The sequence below is a fragment of the Colius striatus genome, chromosome 6 (genome assembly GCF_028858725.1).
Source record: "Colius striatus isolate bColStr4 chromosome 6, bColStr4.1.hap1, whole genome shotgun sequence".
Classification (NCBI taxonomy): Eukaryota; Metazoa; Chordata; class Aves; order Coliiformes; family Coliidae; genus Colius; species Colius striatus.
The window spans coordinates 12532382-12555632 of NC_084764.1; the positions used below are offsets into that span (position 1 = coordinate 12532382).

General features: G+C 36.4%; 1 protein-coding gene across 1 annotated transcript in view; it reads right to left on the reverse strand.

Moving 5' to 3' along the window:
• The window catches only part of RYR3 (ryanodine receptor 3), a 184628-nt gene that overhangs the window by 26739 nt on the left and 134638 nt on the right, over positions 1-23251 (reverse strand). Inside the window, exons 70-83 of the mRNA XM_061998183.1 lie at positions 20766-20780; positions 14777-14947; positions 14277-14336; positions 12041-12172; positions 11142-11254; positions 7174-7270; positions 4600-4709; positions 3713-3764; positions 3031-3078; positions 2664-2763; positions 2353-2432; positions 2011-2087; positions 391-464; positions 112-129 (exon numbers count right to left, since the gene is read on the reverse strand). Coding sequence (XP_061854167.1) covers positions 112-129; positions 391-464; positions 2011-2087; positions 2353-2432; positions 2664-2763; positions 3031-3078; positions 3713-3764; positions 4600-4709; positions 7174-7270; positions 11142-11254; positions 12041-12172; positions 14277-14336; positions 14777-14947; positions 20766-20780 — 1147 coding nt within the window. The remainder of the gene's footprint in view (positions 1-111; positions 130-390; positions 465-2010; positions 2088-2352; positions 2433-2663; positions 2764-3030; positions 3079-3712; positions 3765-4599; positions 4710-7173; positions 7271-11141; positions 11255-12040; positions 12173-14276; positions 14337-14776; positions 14948-20765; positions 20781-23251) is intronic.

The following is a 23251-nucleotide window of genomic DNA, read 5'->3' on the forward strand; positions in this document are numbered from 1 at the left end:
AGACCGTAAAGCTAAACCTAAAGACACCTGAGAGGATGCAACAAAAGATTTCTCTCTTTGTGCAACACATTTTTGCAACAATAGCATTGAAAACTGTAAACCCAAACATACCACGCTCACGAACGATGACTGTGGATCAAAAAAACAAACAAACAAGAATATAGAATAAGAACATTGGAAGTTACAATGTTTTTCTTTACAATTATTGCCGAAGATTTTGTAAATACATAGTATATTTGGAACTTAAAGACTAGAATTACTTATAATAAGTTTACCAACAGAAACCTCAAGCCACAGTAAATAACAGTTCTAGCTAAAGAAGGAAGCACAAATAATGTTTTAAGCACAACTGGAATAATTCTCATTCTATGATTATATGATTCTACTTACGAGTTCCTTCTTCAGTAACCATTCCCAGGCCTTCTGCTTTATTTTGTCTCTCAAATGCATTCAAGTCAAGAACACTTGCATTGAAAATAAAACACAATTAGGAAAAAGTGCTATAGTACATAATAGAAAATAATTTTCTTCTAGGAAAACTCTAGAGGCCTTCAACAGCTAGTATTGACCCTCTGTGACATGCATTGCCTCGTATTTTCTTTATAAGAAAAAAACTAGGGATGAAAATAAGGGTCCAGTGTCCATTTCTGAAAAGAAATGAGTCTCAGGTCAGGTGTCACCACTTATCTAACTTCCATTAATGCCACTTATGGTTCTAGGTATAAATGAAAAATGGAAAAGGAACCTGACTCACCACTGTTTATATTGACTTAAACCTGCCTGCTAGAATGACATAACTGCAGTTGTCAGTCACGCTGTTTTCCACCAAGTTATCACTAGTCTTAAATTATTATATATATTATATATTATGATGGTATTCATAAGATATTCAGAATCTCAGATTTCAAATTCAGGAGATATACATGGAATCAGAGACTCCATATCATCCCAGGTCAAAGTACACTGATATCTGAATTTTCTTTTGATAACTTAGCATAGCTCAGCATGTGGAATAACAGATGACAATTCTTTTCAACATCCAGTTAGAATGCTATCATACAATCAGTACAAATAGAATTCTGTGATCATCTCATATTTTTTAAGTTAAACAGCATTGCAGTCACATATTCTACCATCTAGCAAAAAGCAAAAACATTTTTTAAAGCATGATTTTAATTCTCTTGTCAATGTTCAAGTCATTTTATCAGAACATTTTTAATGAGGTCCTGAACAATACACATACATAATTGATAATATCATCCCAGCAGGTCCTGTTTGAGCAAGTCCTTGTTAAATTGTTTTACATAAACCAAAAATTTACAAGATAGATATTATCTAAGTAGGCTGCAACTACCCAGTACAGGTCATCATTCCTTTGATATATTTTCTTGCCTTCATAAGATTCTTCAGTTCTAACCCCAAGTCCATGCCTTAAGAACCCTATTTGCTTTGAAAGGCTGAGAAAAAGAGTTTGTCTACTGCGAGAGTAGTCAGGAACACCAAAAGTTTTTAATCTCCTTTACGGGAGTCTTATCTGAACTTCTGGCTTATCAAGGGAATGGATTAATACAGTCTCACTGGCCATATGCCACCTCTAACAAACATGATACATATGCAGAGTGTTCAGATGAAGAGAGACACAGATTATGTAACTCATCAGAGATATGCAGAAACAGAGCTTAGTAAAGCTTCACTGGCCTGTCTCTCATTCAGTCATGGCTTTTCAGAACCACCCAGACAGAAAAATTGAGGAATCTGGGACCAGTAAAGGAGCCATTACGTTTGGAGCCTCTCCAAACTAAGCTTTCAAAAGCACATACAGGCTCTTTTTTATTTTCTCCTTTGGAAGAATACTCTAAAAGATTAACTATTCTTCTGATTCATAAAATTTCCCAAAAGAGTTCTACAGTCTGTGATGCCTGTAATTAAAGTCTAATAAATCCACATGCTCTGAGCAATAAGCCACCAACCTAAATCAAACTGAAACTGTAACACAATTTGTGTTTTTACCTGCAGGACTGCATCAAGCCAGAGAGACTTTGAAAAAATCCAGCATCTTTTTTCTCCTTCAGGTAGTCTAGCATTTTCTAGAGGGTTTATGTTTTTTAGGGGGAAAAAAAAAATCTATATTAGGATTATATGAATTAACATCTTCCTGAATTACCACTTGAAATGCAAATCATTGGTGAGCAATAATATCTTTGTTATTGTAACAAAAATACACTGATATTTCTTTACTGCTTAGTTTAAAATTAAATTCACTAAAAATAAAAACATGACAGAATGGTTAAATTCTCAGAATTACTTGCCTCCTTTATACAAGCAAGACTCACATAGTTAAAAAAGCATTACCTGTTGTACTATGGGATTCCCACCATTTAGAATAGCAATACCAAGTTTTAGTGTTTCAACAACCATGGGTCCTGTATGACCTGTCAGAACAAAAGATCAAAACTTGCAATTATTAACTATTCAATCAGAAAAGCAGTCTGGACTTTTTTACTTTAGATAGTTGTAATTGCCGTGTATTTTACCTCATTATGTATGCTATAAAAGTTGTACATGGTATATATATCTTAGGTACATTGACAGAATACAGTATATACACGTATAGCATTATACACATCATATACCATGTATACTTTTAGTATTTAGAGCATTACCTTTGCTTGCACTAATCATCTGAAGGACCATCTCAGCAGCTCCACGATCATGTAAGCGAGCTTGCTGGTAGAGAGTTCTCTGTTTTTCCATTTCTTTCTCCTGAGTTCAGGAACAAAAATGAGAACAGAATACTGACTGGAAGTGATTTAAGGAAAAATAGAAAGATGAGAAATTTGAAGTTGCTGAAGGCCTTGACAATCCAGGTGTTGTTTGATTACAAAACTTCAGAACACACCATCTTTCTTTTATATGAATAATCCAGTAAACCAGCTCAATACACACTGTATTATTCTTGGATTTATTCTAGTGGACATATTTAAAATACTTGCAGATTAGGTGATGAGAAAAAAAAAATTAAACTCTCACCTCAAATGTCTTTTCTTTTTCTTCATCTTCCTCTTCTTCCTGACAGCTCTTTTTGCATTAGAAACAGAAACCACAAGATTTTGTGTATTATGAAACATGCCTATTTTTTGTATAGCATTTCTACAAAAATGACCAAAGACATGTTTTCAAGCAATAACTAAAGACAGTAAGAAGATTTAAAATCCCTGTAAGCATTTTAGGGTATTCACTCAACTAAATACACACTCTGTAGCTGCAGGCTATGTGTTCTTGTGTTGTATCTCTATTTATATACATAGTATTTATCGTCACAGTTGAACTCTCCTCATGCTTGCCACCTGTAATCAATGTGTTGCAAAAAACTGTCCACTTTTTTTTTGACAGATTTCAAATATTAACTCTAAAATAATTACTCAAAGAATAAAGACAGGTAACATGTTAGGACTGCTCATGAATTAATCCTATTAAAAAAAAAGCACAAAGTGATATCAACAGGACTGTACCTACTGTAATTTTGTAATATTCTTTTAATGTAGGACATTTCTCATTATAGATATATAAATCTAAACAGCATTTGCTTAATAAAAAAATTTAGAAATTACTAGTGTCAAGCAGTCCATGTGAGAAACACCTAAAAAAGAATCTAAATTTAATGAAAAGTACCTGAGCGGAGTAAGGGATGGAGCTTGAATAATATATTTACCTTTGCCATCATAGCGGAATAGGCAATATACAAAGGATCATCTTCTAGTTTGCTATAAAGAGTAAAACAATAATTAAAATTATTTTTCAATGTAGTAATAAAAAGATGTCATACTCCTTCTAATATTTAAATACCATTTTTATTAAGAGCATTTTATGAAAGTAGATACATGTGTATACTTGAAATGCTGTTACACTTGAAAATCATCTTATACATTTATTTTCTTATCTCAAACCAAGTCTCTGTAACTTTTTAATTAAGCAATTTAGAGGTCTGTTTGGACATCCAGCTTAGTCATGTCGCATAAGTAAGGACCATTGGCTGTGGCAGGTATGGAAAAGTATTATGGAGATATAAGTCAGAACAATTACAACTGTCAGATGGCAAAATTATGTTAGTCATACAGAAAAAGTATATGAAGCACCAGAGTACTCATACCAATTACAAAATATATATTCTAATCAAGTCTAAATTCAAAACAGAAACTGGTACCGATTTATGCTCATAGAATCATCAATTAAACCTTTTCAACATACTGAGTAAAATGTAATGAATACCTACAAGAACACACATCTATTACCAGCAGAAACCGGGGCAGAGTACTCTGAATGAACCAGCAATTTCTGTAGCTTTTATGTTTCTATGAGAATTCATACTCTGTTATTTCTGTATTGGGTTTTTAAAAAGCTTTCAACATGTCAGAAATAGTCAATATTTGTCTCAACATAAATGTTACACTGAGTTTAAATACATGAAAACTCCAATGAAACTTAGAGGCAAAAAAGTATTCAGCATGTGCAATAATGAATTGCAGTTCTCTTAACTTCTGTAATGTTTCTAGAAGTTCAATTACAGTGTACTTTTTTACTCATTGCAGTTCTTTTTACCTTCTCTCTGTGAGGGCACTACGACTGAAATAGAGGATAATCTGATGAAGTGGATCAGGATGATTTTTCTCGGTCTCTTCCTCCTCTTCTTCATCTTGCTTTGGAGGTGTCTGTTTCAAGATTTATAACAGAATAACCAAATTAAGCTTCATGAGTACACAAGAATTCAGTAATTAAGTTTAGGAAAGGATTTCAGTAATTTAATTCTACCCAATTGGTATTAACTACCATTGTTTGTCTTATTTAGCAGCTTACAGCATGACCTTAAACATTATGTGCCTGTATGACTCAGAAGGAATTAGAGTAGATGATTTGTTATTCATTTAATAGTAACATTAGAAGTTTCTCATTTGCAAAGTATTGAGGATGAGATAGTGAAACTCTTAGGTAAACCTTATTCAGCAGAAATTATATGTTTGCAGTGAACCAGAACTAAAAAAATCCCACCTTGATTATTTAGCAAAAGAATTATTGGTAAATAGAACTATTTTTAATAACATCAGATACATCCTGTTCATACTACAATACTTTCATGTATCATTTCTAGGTAAACTTGATTCCACAAAGTTAAGGACTGTCAACTTAAAACATTTTTTCAGCAGGTTGAAATATAACATAGCCACCACCGGCAAAAGAGCACCATTATCACCTTTACCTTACTTGTGTTATCATCCCTTTGTAAGATTTATAATTATAGTAATGATTGTAATTGCAGAAGTTCAATTTACACTTCTAGTAAATCTGAAAGAATTGTAATCACTTCTTTGATTAATGGCCTTATTTCTTCCTTTGGAAGGAAGCAACAACGTCAAACAAAGACTGTGACCATACAACTCTAGAGTATAAGAAGAATATATTAACTGTAATTTTGAAAAAATCATACAACCTTCTATACCAGTGGGCCTTTAAAAACATGACTGCCTTTGCTAACACTGAAGCATCTCCTGATACATCTTGGTGTGATCCATGATGCTATACACTCATTTTCATGATGTTTAGATAACAAAATCGCAGGATCTTAAGGGTTGGAAGGGACCTTGAAAGATCATACAGTCCAACCTCCCTGCCAGAGTAGGACCACCTAGAGTAGGTGACACAGGAACTCGTCCAGGTAGGTTTTGAATGTTTCCAGAGAAGGAGACTCCGTAACCCACCTGTGCAACCAGTGCTCAGTCATCCTCACAGTGAAGAAGTTTTTCCTTATGTTTCTTTAGAATTGTTATGTTCCAGCTTGTACCCATTGTCCTTTGTCCTATCATTGGGCATCACTGAGAAGAGCCTGGCTCCATCCTCCTGATACCCACCCTTTAAGTATTTGTAAACATTAATGAGGTCACCTCTCAGTCTTCTCTTCTCCAAGCTCCTCAACCTTTCACCATAAGGGAGATGCTCCTTTGTGGCCCTGTGCTGAACTCTCTCCAGCAGCTCCCTGTCCTTCTTGAACTGAGGGGCCCAGAATTGGACACAATATTCCAGATGCAGCCTCATGAGGGCAGAGTAGAAGGGGAGGAGAACCTCTCTCAACTCACTGTCCACACTCCTTCTAATACACCTCAGGGTACAATTGGCCTTCTTGGCCACAAGGGCACATTGCTGGCTCATGGTCATCCTGCTGCCTAACAAGACCCCCAGGTCTGTTTCCCCTACACTTCTATCTAAGAGTTCATTCCCCAACCTGTACTGGTACATGGGGTTATTCTTTCCCAGATGTAAGACTCTACACTTGACTTTGTTGAATTTCATTAGATTTCTCCCCATCCAGCTCCCCACGACTCTGTTCCAACTCTCTCCTCCTTTCCCAGCCTCCCATGCCTTCCCAGTTGCCACTGTGTAACAGGTATGGGACATTGGAAGTTGAGGGCCAGGCAATGGAATATGAAAATGTAGGTCCACTTAAAGAGTCACCCAGCGTGAGTCAGTCACCATCATGCCTTAGGACACTATGAAGATAGGCCCCTTGGAAGTGTTTTAGACTAACTACAGAGGAGAAAGAGAATATGCAGTAGGCTTTCTGAATCAGTATTCAGTAACAAAATGTTGTAGTTTACCAACCATTTTTATCAAGTACACATATAAACTAAATTTTTGCTGAATATGGCTGCATATATTTACTTCTCCTTATGGTGTATCAAGAAGAAAACAGTAAAATTAATTTGTATCAAAGCTGAAAATGCTAAAAATCAAATTATATGCATCAACAGAACTTTTTAAAAGGGGAAAAGGATCAATTGTGTCAAGCTTTAAAAAAACAGTAAATAAAATATAGGAACATAGGAATTACCATAATGACAAAAATAATCTTGACAGATCATCTAATCCATTTCTCCTCCTAAGAATGAGTATCATGTAGTTTGTCTAAAGGCATAAACCACCTTAATGCACTTCAGTGTGCATCACAAATGTCTTTCTGACCACAGCAGAAAATGACCATATGCCCTGAAGCATAAGGATTATATTTTTTAAGTTTATGCACACGCATACAGTATACAAAAATTAAATATAGGTTATAGTAGATACAGAAAATATATGCTAATGTGGGCACTGAAAAATAGGCCCAATTATGTCAGTACTTACAGCCAAATCCTGTACTAGTTTCTCCTCAAATGAATATTCCTCTGTTTCTATCCAATAGTTCTGATAGCCATGGAGGAAGAGGTTAATAGAACGGTGCCTGGGGGGGGTTGTGAAAGTGAGATCAAGAGGGGTAACGGAACATAGTATAACAGCTCAGGTGGTTAATGATTAGTAAGGATACATATTTGTACAATTCTGATCCTCTGATTGGTCAGTGAAACAAAACACATAACTAACATTCAGTGACAAATCTGCATCTACTTTTGAATATTCTTACTAGCTTTGTTTTTTTATACAAATACATATGTATTACTTTTTGTTTTGAAGGCTTGGGGCATGGTAATGTACATTATATGGAAAACCACAGGGCTGGAACCTTAATGCTAGCATGGGGAAAAAACACTGCTGAACAGACCAAGAATGAGTGAGTGGGATTTACACCTACAAGATGTAAATCTGGTAAACTACATTTAGGACATTGAGACAGCAGAAGTTGGCCATCAACACCAAAATAATTATTAAATGCTTTCTAGCCTGTAACTGCAGATAATTATTGCCACCTTCTACATAAGGAAGCATAACCTGTGCTTCTTTTCTTCCTGTTCCAAATTAGGGCAGTGTTAATGTGTCCTCAAAGACGATGGATTAGAGATACACTGCTCTAAAAAATGAGCAATTTTAGAAAACTCTCAGGCATGTTAATTATTACTATACAGTACTCATTACTTTAGCTTTCCACAGAAAACGCAGCTCATGGCAACATGACTACACATAATAATGGCCAAACTATTCCATCTTCACATTTCATTTGTTTTGAGGTGCACTACATGAGGTTACAAAGGTTGTTTCACACAGCCTTTTCATTTACTTTTATTTTGCACCACTAACACTATGCAAATTTGCTGTATACACTATGACTTGTTTAAATACACTCTGCCCATTAGTTATTATTTTATAGTGGAAGAGCTATGAAGCCAACCTTCTAAGATCTCCTGCTGACATTGGTGCCACTAGATAATCAATTTAAAAAACTGACCAATCAGAATCCCCTCTGAAAATTGTACAAATCCATGTTTTATGGTAACATCAAATCATGGCTGGGAAGGAATAAGTGTGTGCATAAGCAAGAGGCTCTTCACAAGTTACATTACCGTTAACTTGAGTATAAGCCTGTCATACTGAGTTTTTTCATGTACTTTTTCCAGCCAAACACGTTGAAAGGTGCTCAGGAAGTAATTGCTAATTTTGTGTCTGAAGAAAAGCATATAGGTTTTCATTGAAGAAAGGCACAAGTTAAATTCAATAAAGTAGTCAGAAAGAATGTATTTCTAAACTGTGTATGAAAAATTGCCATGTACAACTTCGCTGTATCTATGTGCATATACAGATGACAGACAGTAAGACAATATTTTTTTTCACAAATTAATATCTTTAAAACATCAAACATAAAAACACACATCTTGGAGAAAACATTTATCATGTAAAACACTTTTTCAAAGCCATGTACATCCATTAAACACAAAACATGAAGAATTAGTATTTCCTAACTTAACTGGTTCTTTTTTTCTTTGAAAAATAAAAAATAGTTTAAAATACAACTGTTTCTCTTGTAGGTCCAGGCACTTCTCAGAAAAGGGAGTACTTAGAAGTTAAAGTAATTCTTCTGTGATTTAAACAACACCTGCATACCAACACACATTTAAATTTCTGAAATATATTACTGGAACTCCTAAAAACGGATATATATAAGAATGTATTTTGAAGAACATTACATTAAAATATGAGATTAATATTAAATCATATTGGAAATCTCCTAAATCTCCAGATTTTTTTTTAAAAGAAAGAGCTCATTATTTACTGAAGACACTAATCTTTTCTAGAGTAAATGAAAGGGTACTACCATAATGTTTTCTTACTGTCCTTTAATTTATTCTAGCATCAAATTTAGAACTAAGACCCCCAATACAAAGTTGCAACTAAAATGAGGAAATACACAAGATAAGGAGAGCTGCATTTGAAACTCTAGTGCAAACAGATTTACATGTCTCCTAAAATTAATCATATCCCATTTGAAATAATCTCCCTAAAGTTCAGAAATGTCTTAAAAACACAACCTATTCAAATGGTGCATATGGTTTTAGGTGCATAATAGTGTGATGTCTGCCTTTTCCTGTCAGAATCCTATGATTTATCTAGAAAAGATGTGTCTATAAACTAATGAATTTTAAAACATTGCTCTGCACCTATCAACTGAGAAATATACCTAGAAATCCCTGCTCATTGTAGGGGTGTTTGGACTAAATGACCTTTAAAGGTCCCTTCCAACCTAAACTGTTCTATGATTTTATGATTCTGGTCCAAAGTGTTTTTTTCACTCTTGCTTGTTTTCAAATGCAAATATCCCAATTAATTGGCTTAAATAGTTTTATGATGGTTCATTTTTAGAACTTGTAAGATAAAATAACTGGAGGGGTTTTCTTCACAGTCATATTTAAATTAGAAGTAAACTCCACTACAAAAATCTACCGTAGAGTTTGAGAAGAACCAACTTCAGTCATTTTAACACAGAAAATTTAAAAATGAAAATTGCAGATAATGTGTATGTTCTACTTCAATTAATATTACTCCATATTTTCTTGAAAATGAAAATACAGATTCATAACCCATTTTGCCCCTTCGCAAGTGTTCCATAAACCTCAAAAATAATAAACAAAAGTGTGGGTTTTTTTAAAGGCAAAAATAAGATGAAGCATTTTTTTCATTTGGATATTCATATATATTATAAACATTTGAAGAATTGATAAATGCATAATATGGTTGTATAAATAAAATGCCCCAAAAATGTTATAATGAATTGGGTGCTCTTCATACCACTTCCTCTTTTGTTTCCAAACAAAATTCTTGAAGACAAAATAGTTGATGCTAGCCATCTCATTTGTGTGTTGTACCTTTCACTTTCTCTGGTTCTTTAAAGATTGCCTGGTGGTAGTGTGACAACTTAGAGACTTTATTACAGTCTAAAACTAGTACTTTTTGTAAAGGAAGAACATGTGTGTTTTATAGTATAACGGGCTTTTTATTTGTCTTGTTCAAGCTGGATTTTCTTCCAATATGTTAGTGGCACAGCTACAAACTTTTAGCTGACATCAAGCATCTAGACTGACTTGAAAATGCGATGCAAGTCTTCTATTAAATACTTCCCAAACAATCTTTCAATGAAAAGATTAGGACTGAAAGATGAAGAAGTGCAGAAGGTGAGAAGGAAACTTAATTAAACATGTGCTTAGGCTATATTTGAATAAAAAACCGATTTGTTGAGAAGGAACAGGGTAAAGGAAATTACCCCAATGCCACATGGTCTTAACATTGTTACAAGCAGGAGTAGATGGATCCAGGTATAGAATGCACTTTATCTTAGACTTTGTAGTATCTGTGTTCAACTGGAGTAAAATACAGAGCAACACACAGGTCCAATAATCATTCTGTGCTGCTCTGCCCTAATATCCACTTAAATGCATAGAACATTCTATCATAATAGCTAAAGAGTGCCTCCACAAGCTAAAGAGCATGCAATGGGAGAGGAATAGCCATATAAAGTTAAAAAAAGAGAAAAGAATACAAACACGGGAATAAAAAGAGCAACCAATCAGAGGCAAAAAAGGGACAGAAAGAGCAACATCTGAACAATTTTCACAGATAACTTAAAGCAACTATACAAAGAAACAGTTGACAAAAATGAAGCATTTTAATTCTGAAGCAGTGTAATTCCTATGGTCTTTTCCCCCTCTGGTTATTTGTTATTAGACAAGTATTTTGTTATTGTGAGGAATTAGCTGACAATTATTTTGTCTCAAACAAAACTACACAGGCCTAACAATCAACAGACTTGTAAGTATACACACAAGCAATGTTTGCACTCAGAAATATAAATGAAAGTTACATAAAACATAAGCCTTCAAGTCATTTACCTTGGCAGATTGTATAAAGGTGCCATTCTGAAACACGCAACAACAGCTCTTTTGCGTTGCTTTGAAAGGAGTTTGTGCCAAACAGCTTTCTTTGATCTCAGTGGCTGTTCAACCTAGGGGAAAATACCTTCTGCTACACACAATGGAAATTCTTCAACTTTTATTCAATTTTATTTTATTTTTAGATAGTGGTAAAAGTATCTAGCAAATTAAAAAATGTTACAAATGCTCCCCATCATCTGAAAAATATTTTTTAGGAGGATTTTTGGCTTTTTTTTTTTAATGAATAAGAAAAAACACCAGAGGCCTTATACACAGTACCTCTCAGTTTATGCAGAAAAGCTCAAGATGCAAGAGTATCTCATGTGTAAGACTCTGGCAGAATTCCAGAATGGTTATTTTGTCTGCTTCTAACTATGCAAGTTCAGCTGTTCATGGGAAAATAATTTCTATGCTATATCCCTTCTAAATTAAATGGATTAATTTTATGTGAGAACAGTACAAATGCACTCATTGCACTTAAATTGCATCATTTTAATGAACAGACAACTGATTAAGAAGTTGCTACAGCATCCTCAAGTGCATAAATAAGAGACCTACTAAACACAGTGTAATAAAAATTAGCGCACCATTTGCAGTACTGAAAGGTAATATTTGTATCCAATACTTCTTGCAACCGTTCAGAAAGTTTTGCAGAGCCAAATACATCCTGAGCTTTCCTTGAAGATAAATTAAGGCACTTCAACATTTAAAAAGAATTGTGTATATATACACATTGGTATGTGCAAGTGTGTAAGCATGCATGTGTTGGTAAAAATTATTTTTGTCTGGAAACTTTAATAATGACACTCACTGACATAAAAATCATCTCTATAAGGCAAAGAACTCATGCTCTTTACCTGCTCCAGATGGTACAGAGCAGCTGATATCCTCTGCACTCGTTCTACATTTCTCTCAGGGTCAGCAGGTTCGTCACTCTTCAGAATGTCTTTGTACAGATTGAGCTGCCATTTCACAGCTGGATCATCAGACTGAAAACCAACAGGTTTCATAGATAAGCCACCGAAGAAAGATACTGAATATGATAACCACCACTATTATTCTCATAATTTTCATATTTTCAGACTTAACATCTGTAACTAACTGCTCAGCAAAATGGCATTAGATTCTGTATGCTGTTGGTAACTGAACTCAATTCTTAAGCGAGATTACTGACAGTGGAAAGCTGTTTTATGGAGTCTATAAAAGCAGCTGAAATTTCAGTAAGCAAAGAGTTAACGGCCAAAGATTTGGGGGGTTTTGCAAGATAGAAAAAACTCATTAGTATTACTTAGTATGTCCAATTTAAATTTATGCAAATACAAATTCATACCAACCAGACAGCCATCTCCCACGACAGCTAAATGAGTTACTCACTACATTCACAGAATCACAGAGTCACAGAATGGTAGGGGTTGGAAGGGACCTTTAGAGTCATCTAGTCCAACTCCCCTGCAGAACCAGGTTCTAGATCAGGTCGCATAGGAACATGTCCAGGCAGGTCTTGAAGACCTCCAAGGAAGGAGACTCCACAAACTCTCTGGGCAGCCTGTTCCACTGCTCCCTCACCCTCACAGTGAAATAGCTTTTTCTTATGTTTAAATGGAACTTTCTGTGTTCCAGCTTCATCCCATTTTCCCTTGTCCTGTTGCTAGCTACTATAGAAAAAAAAGGATGTCCCAACCTACTGACACCCACTATCTAGATATCTGTAAATGTCAATAAGATCTCCTCTCAGTTTCCTCTTCTCTAGACTAAACAGCCCCAGTTCCCACAGTCTTTCCTCCTATGAAAGATATTCCAGTCCCCTGATCATCTTGGTGGCCCTGCGCTGGACTCTCTCCAGAAATTCTCTATCCCTCTTGAGCTGAGGAGCTCAGAACTAGACACAGGACTCCAGATAAGGCCTCACCAGGGCAGAGGAGAGGGGGAGAAGAACCTCCCTCCACCTGCTGGCCACACTCTTCTTGATGCATCCCTGAAGGCCGTTGGCCTTCTTGGACACGAGGGCACATTGCTGGCTCATATTTAGCTTATTATCAATCAGGACTCCCAGGTCTCTCCCTGCAGAGCTGCTCTTCAGCAGTTCGACCCCCAGCCTGTACTGGTGCATGGGGTTGTTCCTTCCCAGATGCAGGACTCTGCACTTGTCCTTGTTGAACCTCATGAGGTTCCTCTCTGCCCAACTCTCAAGCCGGTCGAGATCCTGCTGAATGACAGCACAGCCTTCTGGGGAATCAGCCAGTCCTCCCAGTTTAGTGTCATCAGGGAAGTTGCTGCGGGTACACTCTGTCCCCTCATCCAGGTTGTTGATGAAGATGTTGAACAAGACTGGCCCCAGAATCGATCCCTGTGGAACTCCACTGGCCACAGGCCTCCAACTCGATTCTGTGCCATTGATCACCACCCTCTGGGCTCTGTCATTCAGCCACGTCTCAATCCACCTCACTGTCCACTCATCCAAGCCACACCGTTTGAGCTTTCAGATGAGGATGTTTTGGGAGACAGTGTCAAAAGCCTTGCTGAAGTCAAGGTAGATGACATTCACAGGTTGTAGGCAATGATCTAAATGATTTATTATTTACAGAATTATAAGGACTCTATTTTGTTATCCCCTTTGACAGTGTATTTAGCATATGAGTAGTAGGAACATAAATGTGCTTGTAAAATTCTGAAGTGTTAAGATGGCACAAGCTTTTCTTATTTTATCATAGTCACTTTAAAGTGCATATATTCTTAGAAGTACTAGTTAATCATTAGTGCAAGTTAAATTCTAGAAGAGGAGCTGAAATACTACAGATTTAGTTTTATTTTCTTCTTAGTTCTAGTTTATTCCAAGTAATTATAACTTTAAAACTACCAATATATCAATTCTTTATATTTGTCCCATTCTATAGCACTTTTTGAAACTTGAATATACCAGACAAAGGTACGAATAAAACTGTCATGAAAAAATTATGAAGAAAATCTTTAAAATGGCATTTTTTTAAATAGATTTTCACAGTCTTTTTTTTTAACATATCATGATAAACAATTGTGACTTCTGTGTTTTAAAAGCACATATCAGCATCTTTAAGACAGATTTTTTTTAATTACCTTTTCCTGCAAATGTAAGTTGTTACGTAAATGGTCTTTGACTTCATCATCAGTGTCCCTCTGTAGAAAGGTAGAAGTATTTTTTATTTTGAGGTTATAATTAATCTCTTAAGAACATGTACAACACAGAACAGCTATTATTTTAATACTGAAACTTCAACTTGTTAGTTTTCAAAGTATGTAAGTTACTAGAAAGGCACATGACAAAGGCTTTCTTTCCTTTTTACCACAAAACAAGTACTAAAACTTTGAAGAGAATTACAGCTAACTAATGCTATTTCCGTATTTAGTCCAAATGGATATACACATGTAAAACAGAAAATGACATTGAAATGATGACAGCTGTCTATACACACCACGTCTGTGACAACACAGCAGCTATAATTACTTACAGTATTCTGATATATATAGCTATATTGACTGCTTAGATATCCGTACCTCAAAGTTCAGTTTATATATGCTTGTTTCACATTAAAATCTACGGTAAAGTATACACTTACATGACTGTATCTAGTCTTGGCCAAAGAGATGAGCTCTTGATCTCCAGGAGTACACATATTCAAACCAATAGGAAGCATCTTTTTAAGTGCAGCTACAATCAAGGATGTTTGTATGGAGTACAAATCCCCTCTACGTTTTGATTTCTTCCTCTCTTGATCTTGTCCTCCAGACTATAATTAAAAAAAAAAAAAAGGAAAAGTAAATCACTGTAATCCTCTGATTATATGCTTCTCCAACATGCTCTTCCCCTAATGGTCCAAGGAAACTATGTTCCTGATGTAGCAGAATTAACCAAAATGCTACATTAGAGGAAGAGTCTCCCGTCCCTGAGTGGGAAAATGTGAAAGAATACTTTCGCTATGCGCCAATGCAGAAACTGCAATAACAGTAACATTTTAATAGCAGAAACATACTTTTGTATGCATTCAGATGTCTGAATCTATACTGTATTTTCTGGATCTTACCTCTCAAATCAACCCTGAAATTAAAAGCACAGCCAGTCTCAAGGAACAATAGTAGTTCTTAATGTTACAGAGACAAATGCATTTTTTGTTAGGAATTTGCATAGTTTTCCAGAGTCTCAGTTTTTTATTTGTCTCAAGATACCAGTATCTAAAAAAAGGCTTTGATTCAATGCAATAAAATGTCGATAAACTAGTGCCTCTTGGAAAAGCACTGCCCTTCGTCTTTGGCTAATATAAGTAATTGCGATAAAAAATTCAGTCTTTTGCATGTTAGGTGATCATGAGCTAGATGATCATAGGAAATCAGGTGATTATAGGAAAATAAAAAGAAAGACAAAAGTAAACAGAACAACAGAATAACATCTGCCCTATCTTCTTACAAAAGACATTGTACAACAATATTTCACACACGACTTTTCATTTATGAGACAGCAAACCAAAATCTTTGGAACAGACCCATATATTTAATGAACATATGGCAAACAACAACAATAACAACAAAATAGCCCAGTTCTGAATTCTGTACCTTGATTAAACTCCTACTAAAAGGGAGTTTTGCCTAAGATAAGATTTCAGGACTAGGCCTCCAGGCTTATACAACACTATAAAATAGCAAATGCTTGCATTTAACCCTCCACATCCTTTTCCCTCTGTCAGTTAAGTTTTACTGACTATTGTTTTTATAATACACTGTGTAGTTCCACAAAAGGATCCAGCAGAATCCATTGCAATTTATTATTTACCAATTATTACCATACTCTTATCACAGAAATCAACTGTAAGAAGAAAAGGCAGCAATCCATATTCTACTCAGTGGTAAATTTTGGCAAATTCTATCTTCTAGATGGTGAATCTCCATGTTTGTAACTGGTGTTGACCACTTCGCAGGTCAGAGGGAACACACAATGGATGTGGCTTCCTTTCTTAAGGAACTAACAATGGCAAAAGAGTACTTTGCCTCAAAGTTTTGCTTTTGGAAGTGCCTTAGAAATAGCAGCGATGTAATGGCTAGAATAATGACTTTATTTGTACTCTACATTGACAGCAGACAAACAAATCCCACAATGTATCACTGTATTCCAGTGGCGTCACTATGCACATTAAATAAAGAATAACAAAATATATGAGATTTTTTTTAAAAAGATGTGGGGGAGAGAGGGAATGTATTGGTTTACTTTTCTGCATCTTTATGCTTGAGGACATTTTACACATCCAATTTTCTTTATTTTCATTTTAGATTAATAACTAGGTATGAACAAGATAGGTGAACCATGAAACCTCAACCTTTTTAAAACATCAAAAGAAGGCCCATTCTGCCTTTGCCATCAAATTCTGCTGTTTGTAAATTCACAGCTCTTGCTGACAAAATGTTTAAGTAGAGTCACAGAGATCTAAACTATAACAAAATCAGTAGTTTTTCTGATCTAATATGCACCTGTATGGGTAAAAATAATACTTTAGTTTCATATTATAGTGGATTTGTGTGGCCAGATTTTGATAGCAAGGAGCTACAGGGCTGGCTTCTTTGAACAAAGAGCTGCCAGAAGTTTCCCTTGTAGCTGATAAGGCTAAGGCCATTTCTAAGATGGACCCACTGCAGGCCAAGGCCTGGCCAATTAGTGTTTGAGCCAACGCCTCTGTGAATAAAGTATTGGATAAGTGGAAGAAGTTGCTGGCAGTTGTAAAATGGCAGCAACAGCAGTAGAAAGTGAGAATGTGAGAGCATTTCCACAGACATCAAGGTCAGTGGAGAAGTAGGGGAAAGAGATGCTCAGACACTGGAAGGATTCCCCTGTGACATGTGAGGCAGCTGTGCGCCTGCAGGCCATGGAGGCCACCAGGGAGCAGAGATACACTTGCAGCCCATGAAGGACTCCACACTGGAGTGGGTGGATGTCTGAAGGAGGCCATGGGAAGCTCACCCTGGAGCAAGTTCCTGGCAGGACCTAGGTGTCCATGGGGAGAGAAGAGCCCATGCTAGAGCAGGTTTACTGTCAGGACCTGTGATCTCCTGAGGGACTCAGACTGGAGCAGTTGGTAACTGAAGGACTGTTCTCCCGATGGGTAACCCACTCTGGGGTAGGTGTGAGGAGCTGCCCCTGTGGGAGGCCCCATACTGGAGCAGATTGTGAAGAACTGTAGTCAATGGGATGGACCCATGATGAAGAAGTCACCTGTGGTAGGGATCCCACGCTGTAGCAGTGGGAAGTATGATGAGGTCTCTCTCTGAGAAGAAGCAGCAGCAAAGTCCATCTGTAATGAACTGACTGCAACCCCCATCCCCCATCCCCTATGCTACTGGAGAGAAAGGAAGAAGAGTTTTGGGAAAGAGGGATGAGGGGAGGTGTTTTAAGATTTGGTTTTAATTTCTTCTTTTCCCTATACTTTGTTTTGATTGTTCATTAATGAATCAAACCATTTATCCCCAAGTTGACTCTGTTTTGCACGTGGCACTAATTGCTGAATGATTTCTCTATCCTTATCTTGACTCATGAACCTCTTTGTTATATTTCTCTCTCTCTTGTCCAGTTAACGAGGATGAGGCCTTCTTCAAACAGCTTCAAACTGCCTCACAGTCACAATACCTGGTTCTCATGGGGGACTTCAACCACCCTGATATTTGCTAGCAAAGCCTCACAGCCAAGCACACACAGTCCAGGAGGTTCCTACAGAATGTTGATGACAACTTCCTGTCACAAGTGATTGACCATCCAATGAGGAGTGTGCTGCTGAACCTGGTGCTGAAAAATAAGGAGGGTCTGGTTGGGCATGTGAAGGTTGGAGGCAATCTTGGCTGCAGTGATCATGAGATGGTAGAGTTCAAAATGCTGTGTGGAAGAGACAGGACACAAAGTAGGACCGTGATCCTGGATTTCAGGCAAGCAGGAAAAGGAGACAGGAGGCCTCCATGCATGAACAAAGATCTGCTGGGTCAACTCAGGGAAAAAGCAGACATCTATGAGAGGTGGAAAAAGTGCCTGATTTCTGGGAAGACTACATGAACATTTCCAGAGCATGCAGAGGTGCAACCTGGAAGGCTAAGGCCTTTTTAGAATTAAACTTGGCCAGGAATGTAAAGGAAAATAAGAAGGGTTTTTTTCAGGTACATCAGCAGCAAAATTAGGGAGAATGTAGGCCCTCTGAACACAGAGGTGACCGAGGATGCAGAGAAGGCTGAACCACTGAATGCTTTTTTTGTTTCAGTCTTTATGGCCAAGGCTGGCCCTTGGGAAGTCCAGTCCAGCAAGGATAGTAGGATGGCCTGGCCAGCAGAGGACTTGCCCTGGGTGGAAGAGGAAGAGATTGAAGGCTTTTTGCACAATCTTAAAGTTCCTAAGTCAATGGGACCTGATGGGATGCATCCAAGAGTGCTGAGGGAGCTGCCAGATGTGGTTGGTAAGCTGCTCTCCATCATTTTTGAAATTTCATGGAGGACAGACAAGAAAGCTCAGATAGTGTGGCTTGGATGAGTGGACAGTGAGGTGGATCGAGAGCTGGCTGAATGACACAACCCTGAGAGTGATAATCAATGGCACAGAATTGAGATGGAGGCCTGTGGCCAGTGGAGTTCCACAGGGATTGGTTCTGGGGCCAGTCTTGTTCAACATCTTCATCAACAACCTGGATGAGGGGACAGAGTGTACCCTCAGCAAGTGCCCTGATGACGCCAAATTGGGAGGACTGGCTGATTCCCCAGAAGGCTGTGCTGCCATTCAGTGGGATCTCGACCAGCATGAGAATTGGGCAGAGAGGAACCTCATGAGGTTCAACAAGGACAAGTGCAGAGTCCTGCATCTGGGAAGGAACGTGCACCAGTACAGGGTGGGGATTGACCTGCTGGAGAGCAGCTCTGCAGAGAAAGACCTGAGAGTCTTGGTTAATAATAAACTAACCATGAGCCAGCATTGTGCCCTCATGTCCAAGAAGGCCAACGGACTTCAGGGATGCATCAAGAAGAGTGTGGCCAGCAGGTGGAGGGAGGTTCTCCTCCCCCTCTCCTCTGACCTGATGAGTCTTCATCTGGAGCCCTGTGTCCAGTTCTGGTCTCCCCAGCTCAAGAGGGACAGGGAACTAGTGGATAGAATCCAGCACAGGGCCACCAAGATGATTAGGGGTCTGAAGCATCTTCCTTATGAAGAAAGGCTACAGGAAGTAGGGCTGGTTAGTCTGGAGAACAGGACACTGTAGGGGGATCTCATTAATATATACAAATATCTAAATGGTGGGTGTCAGGATGTTGGGGCATCCCTTTTTTTCTGTTATATCTAGTGACAGGACAAGGGGTAATGGGATGAAGCTGGAACACAAAAAGTTCAATTTCAAGATAAGAAAAAGCTATTTTACTGTGAGGGTGAGGGAGCCCTGACCCAGGCTGCCCAGGGAGGGTGTGGAGTCTCCTTCTTTGGAATTTTTCCAAACCCACCCGTACATGTTCCTGTGTGACCTGATCTAGGTGGATCTGCTTTGGCAAGGGAGTCCTTTCCAGTTCCTACCGGTCTTTGATTCTATGACATAGTCAAAAAGAAGAAAGAACTTATTTATACAAAAAAAAAAAACCAAACCAGGTAAGATGGGTTAAGATAATGGAATTCCTTACACCTCAAAATTCTATATAGATTACCTCAAGAGCATTCATTAAATCCTAGTCTACATACCTGGGGAAGTTTGACATTAGCAAAGCATGTCATTGGGTCTATTTTTCTAACACAACTGCTTACTTTTTAACTTATGCCTCCAATTTAATCAATTAGACTTCACAGCATTATGTGTGCTTCTCAGCACACAGGGTGAAGGAAAAGATGAAAGGATTTTATGTTCCATTTTGCTGTTCATTTTGCTTCACCAATGAAGAACACACCACAGGTTGAAAAGTACTAATCTATATTAGAAATTAAATTTAAAAAAGATAATACGAATGACACAATGAAAGGTGGAGTATGGTTTGCTGGAAACAAAGCAAGCTTTGAATACCTTAAATCCTAAAAAAACCCAAGGATTATTCAAAAGCTTTGTCACAACTCACATCTTTAGTAAGGATTATTTTAATGTTGGAAAAAGGTAGGATTTGAACTCTACATGTTATTTAAACTTACTGGTTCTAATACAAATTTCTATTAATCTACAGGCAGAATATAGTTTATAGCAGATTTCTCTCATATTTTTCTTGAATATCATAAGCGAAATACATGTTTCTGATGACTCTACTTAGGCATTGTTTTTACCAAAAAAATTGTTTTATCAGAAAAAATCAGAATCCAGAAAGATAGCATAGGTGGAATGTACAACTAAAATAATTACAAAAGTTATCTATACTACATTTTTACATTAAGCAACATGTGGGAGTGACAAAGGGAAATTCAGCTGCTCTGGTCAAATACTGCCACTTTAATTTGCAGAAAATTCATAATAAGTGGAACCTAGGCCTTCACTTTGTGACGCCACTGCTATGATCAATGGAAAGAATGCTTGGAGTCTGATTATTCTAAATCTAAAACAAAGACACATCATGCACTTTGACCTGTACCTTCACTTGCATGGCCTGTATGAAAGAAAGATAAAGGGAAAAATAAGTAAGTAAAAGAGATGAAAAGATGATAAGTTAGTAATAAACTTACTCAGCTTTATCACAACAAAAATAAGTTTGTAACTATTGTAAGATTGTAAGTGTATAATCAAATGGGATTTTAGTGAAATTATTTTTCTTTAGCTTAATCCCTATTAAGTGATTGAACTTCTGAATTTATCTGTCACTATTCAGCAGTACCATTTGTTGCTTTAGCACATGAGGAAGTACATCTAATAAGAAAGCACCTCAATAGACGACTGCATCTCTTCCCAATATTGTTAAAAGGAGGAAGAGACCTGGAATTGTTGCTCAATAATAAAAAAATTCTCATTTTCTTTCCACCTCTTTTCCCCACCAAAATACAATTAAGAAAAACTATGTTAAAGATGGAAACAAAATTATCATTGTGAAGATGCAGCATGTCAGTTAGAGAAGTATTTTCCCATCGCATAGCTCATTATTGTTTTAACTCAGCCTGAGAGAAAACCTGACTTATGCTCAATTCCTTCAGCAGTACCTATTTTAAGAACATTTATAAATTCAGGTGTAACTCTCATACTAACACAAGTTTTTTTTACTGTACATAATGTTAATACCATAAATAAACATGTATTCCATAGTAAACACTGGATTATCATTGTGTCAGGCAGTCTTAAGAAGACAAAACAGCAAAAAAATTCAAATGTTACTCAAAAGAATCCTTAACTAGGGATAGAAAATACTACAGAAAACTGTTGGGTAAAAACAACCAGAAAAAAACCATAAAAACATAAAGCCCCCTCTTCTGTGATAGCTATAATGGTAACTTCATTTTCTTGAGATACTTGAATTGGCCTCAAAATGTTGAAGCCAAGCTACTATTAAAATCTCTTTTTATATCCTACCATATTTATATCACATAGCGAGGAAAATCAGTCTCATGTCAAGAAAGTGAGAAAATAATAACCAAATTGTTAAGCATCTGAATATCTTCAATATCTTACTCAGACAAGTAGCAAGTTTTAATTGAAAATTTCAAATCTGTGAAAAACTTAGATGCTGCACAGACACAGCTCAGCAGATTTATACTGAAGGTAAGTGAAGATATAAATTGTATTTCTTTTATTAGAGTTGACCATAAAAATAATCCACTCATGATTTCACTCATGATAGTATAACTAAAGGAAATGTATTCTGTGAAACTGAAATAGTCTCAAAGAAAATATCTAAAGTTCTTACAGGAAATACTACCATGAAATTTTCTAATTATAGCAAATTTGAAAATCTGATGTATTACATTTTATGAACAGGCACAAAACACAATGTTGTTTCATGTGAATGTATATGTTTAGTCCTTATACTAATTAACTGCAAAACACAATAGGACATCATTGCACCTTAATCAAAACCTTATTTTATCAACAAAGCTATGAAAGGTTCAAAAATAATAGATTAGTGAAGTTGAATATGTTTAAATTCTCCATTTCAACACATCTATCACAAATTTGTTATTTCAATGTAATCTAAGTTACCAGTCTCTCTTGGACTGAAGGTTCTCTAACTTACCATTCCCCTCCGAGCAATCTGCTGCCATTTTTTTAGAAAAGAAAAATTAAAAAACTTGCTCAGCTGTTAATACATTTGAGAAAATATTAACAAAGTTAAGGTTCTGTAATCAGAAAACAATTGATTGTAATGATGAATCATTTGTTAGCACTGCTGTTAGCTACAGATAAAATAATGCAATCTTAATTCTTCATCCTCTGCATATATTGTGAATAAAGAGAAACTGCTGATAAAAAGAGAAGTGCTAATTATTTTGTTAGCATACTGCTTTCTGAACTGACTGTGAATATTAAAGCAAGAAATTATAAAATTGCTTCCTAATGTAATGTTCTCTACTTATTATTCTCTGAGAATGAAACCTTGTAAGAAACCCTGGAATTGTTACTTAGATAATTTTTTCTTTATCCTAAACTACACAATCTTTAAAAAAAAAAAAAACCATGTTCAGATCTTAATGTATGTTTTCATGAATCTGCTGGTTTTAGAGTAGTTTATATATTATGAAATGTTGTCAAGTTCCTGCTTGGAAATCCTATATAGAAAACTGATATACACTTCTCAGAGATGCCTCATGGATTATATCATAGTATTTAAATTATCATGAAGAAATGCCTATCTAAATGATCAGCTGTCCTGCAATCACTCCTGCAGCTGTGGTATCATATAAATAAAATAGTAATGAACAATACAATCTTTTATTTCTTCCTATGTTACCAGTAACCATGCAGTGTCCTTGAACACTATGATTTTATATTAGTAAGCTTACAAAAAATTATATGCATATTAAACACGTATGATCTCCCTGTACTGTATACCCATGAGGCAAAGCACATTCACATATGCATCTACATTCCTGTTATGCATAAATGTATTTATATAAGTATTTATACATAATATAT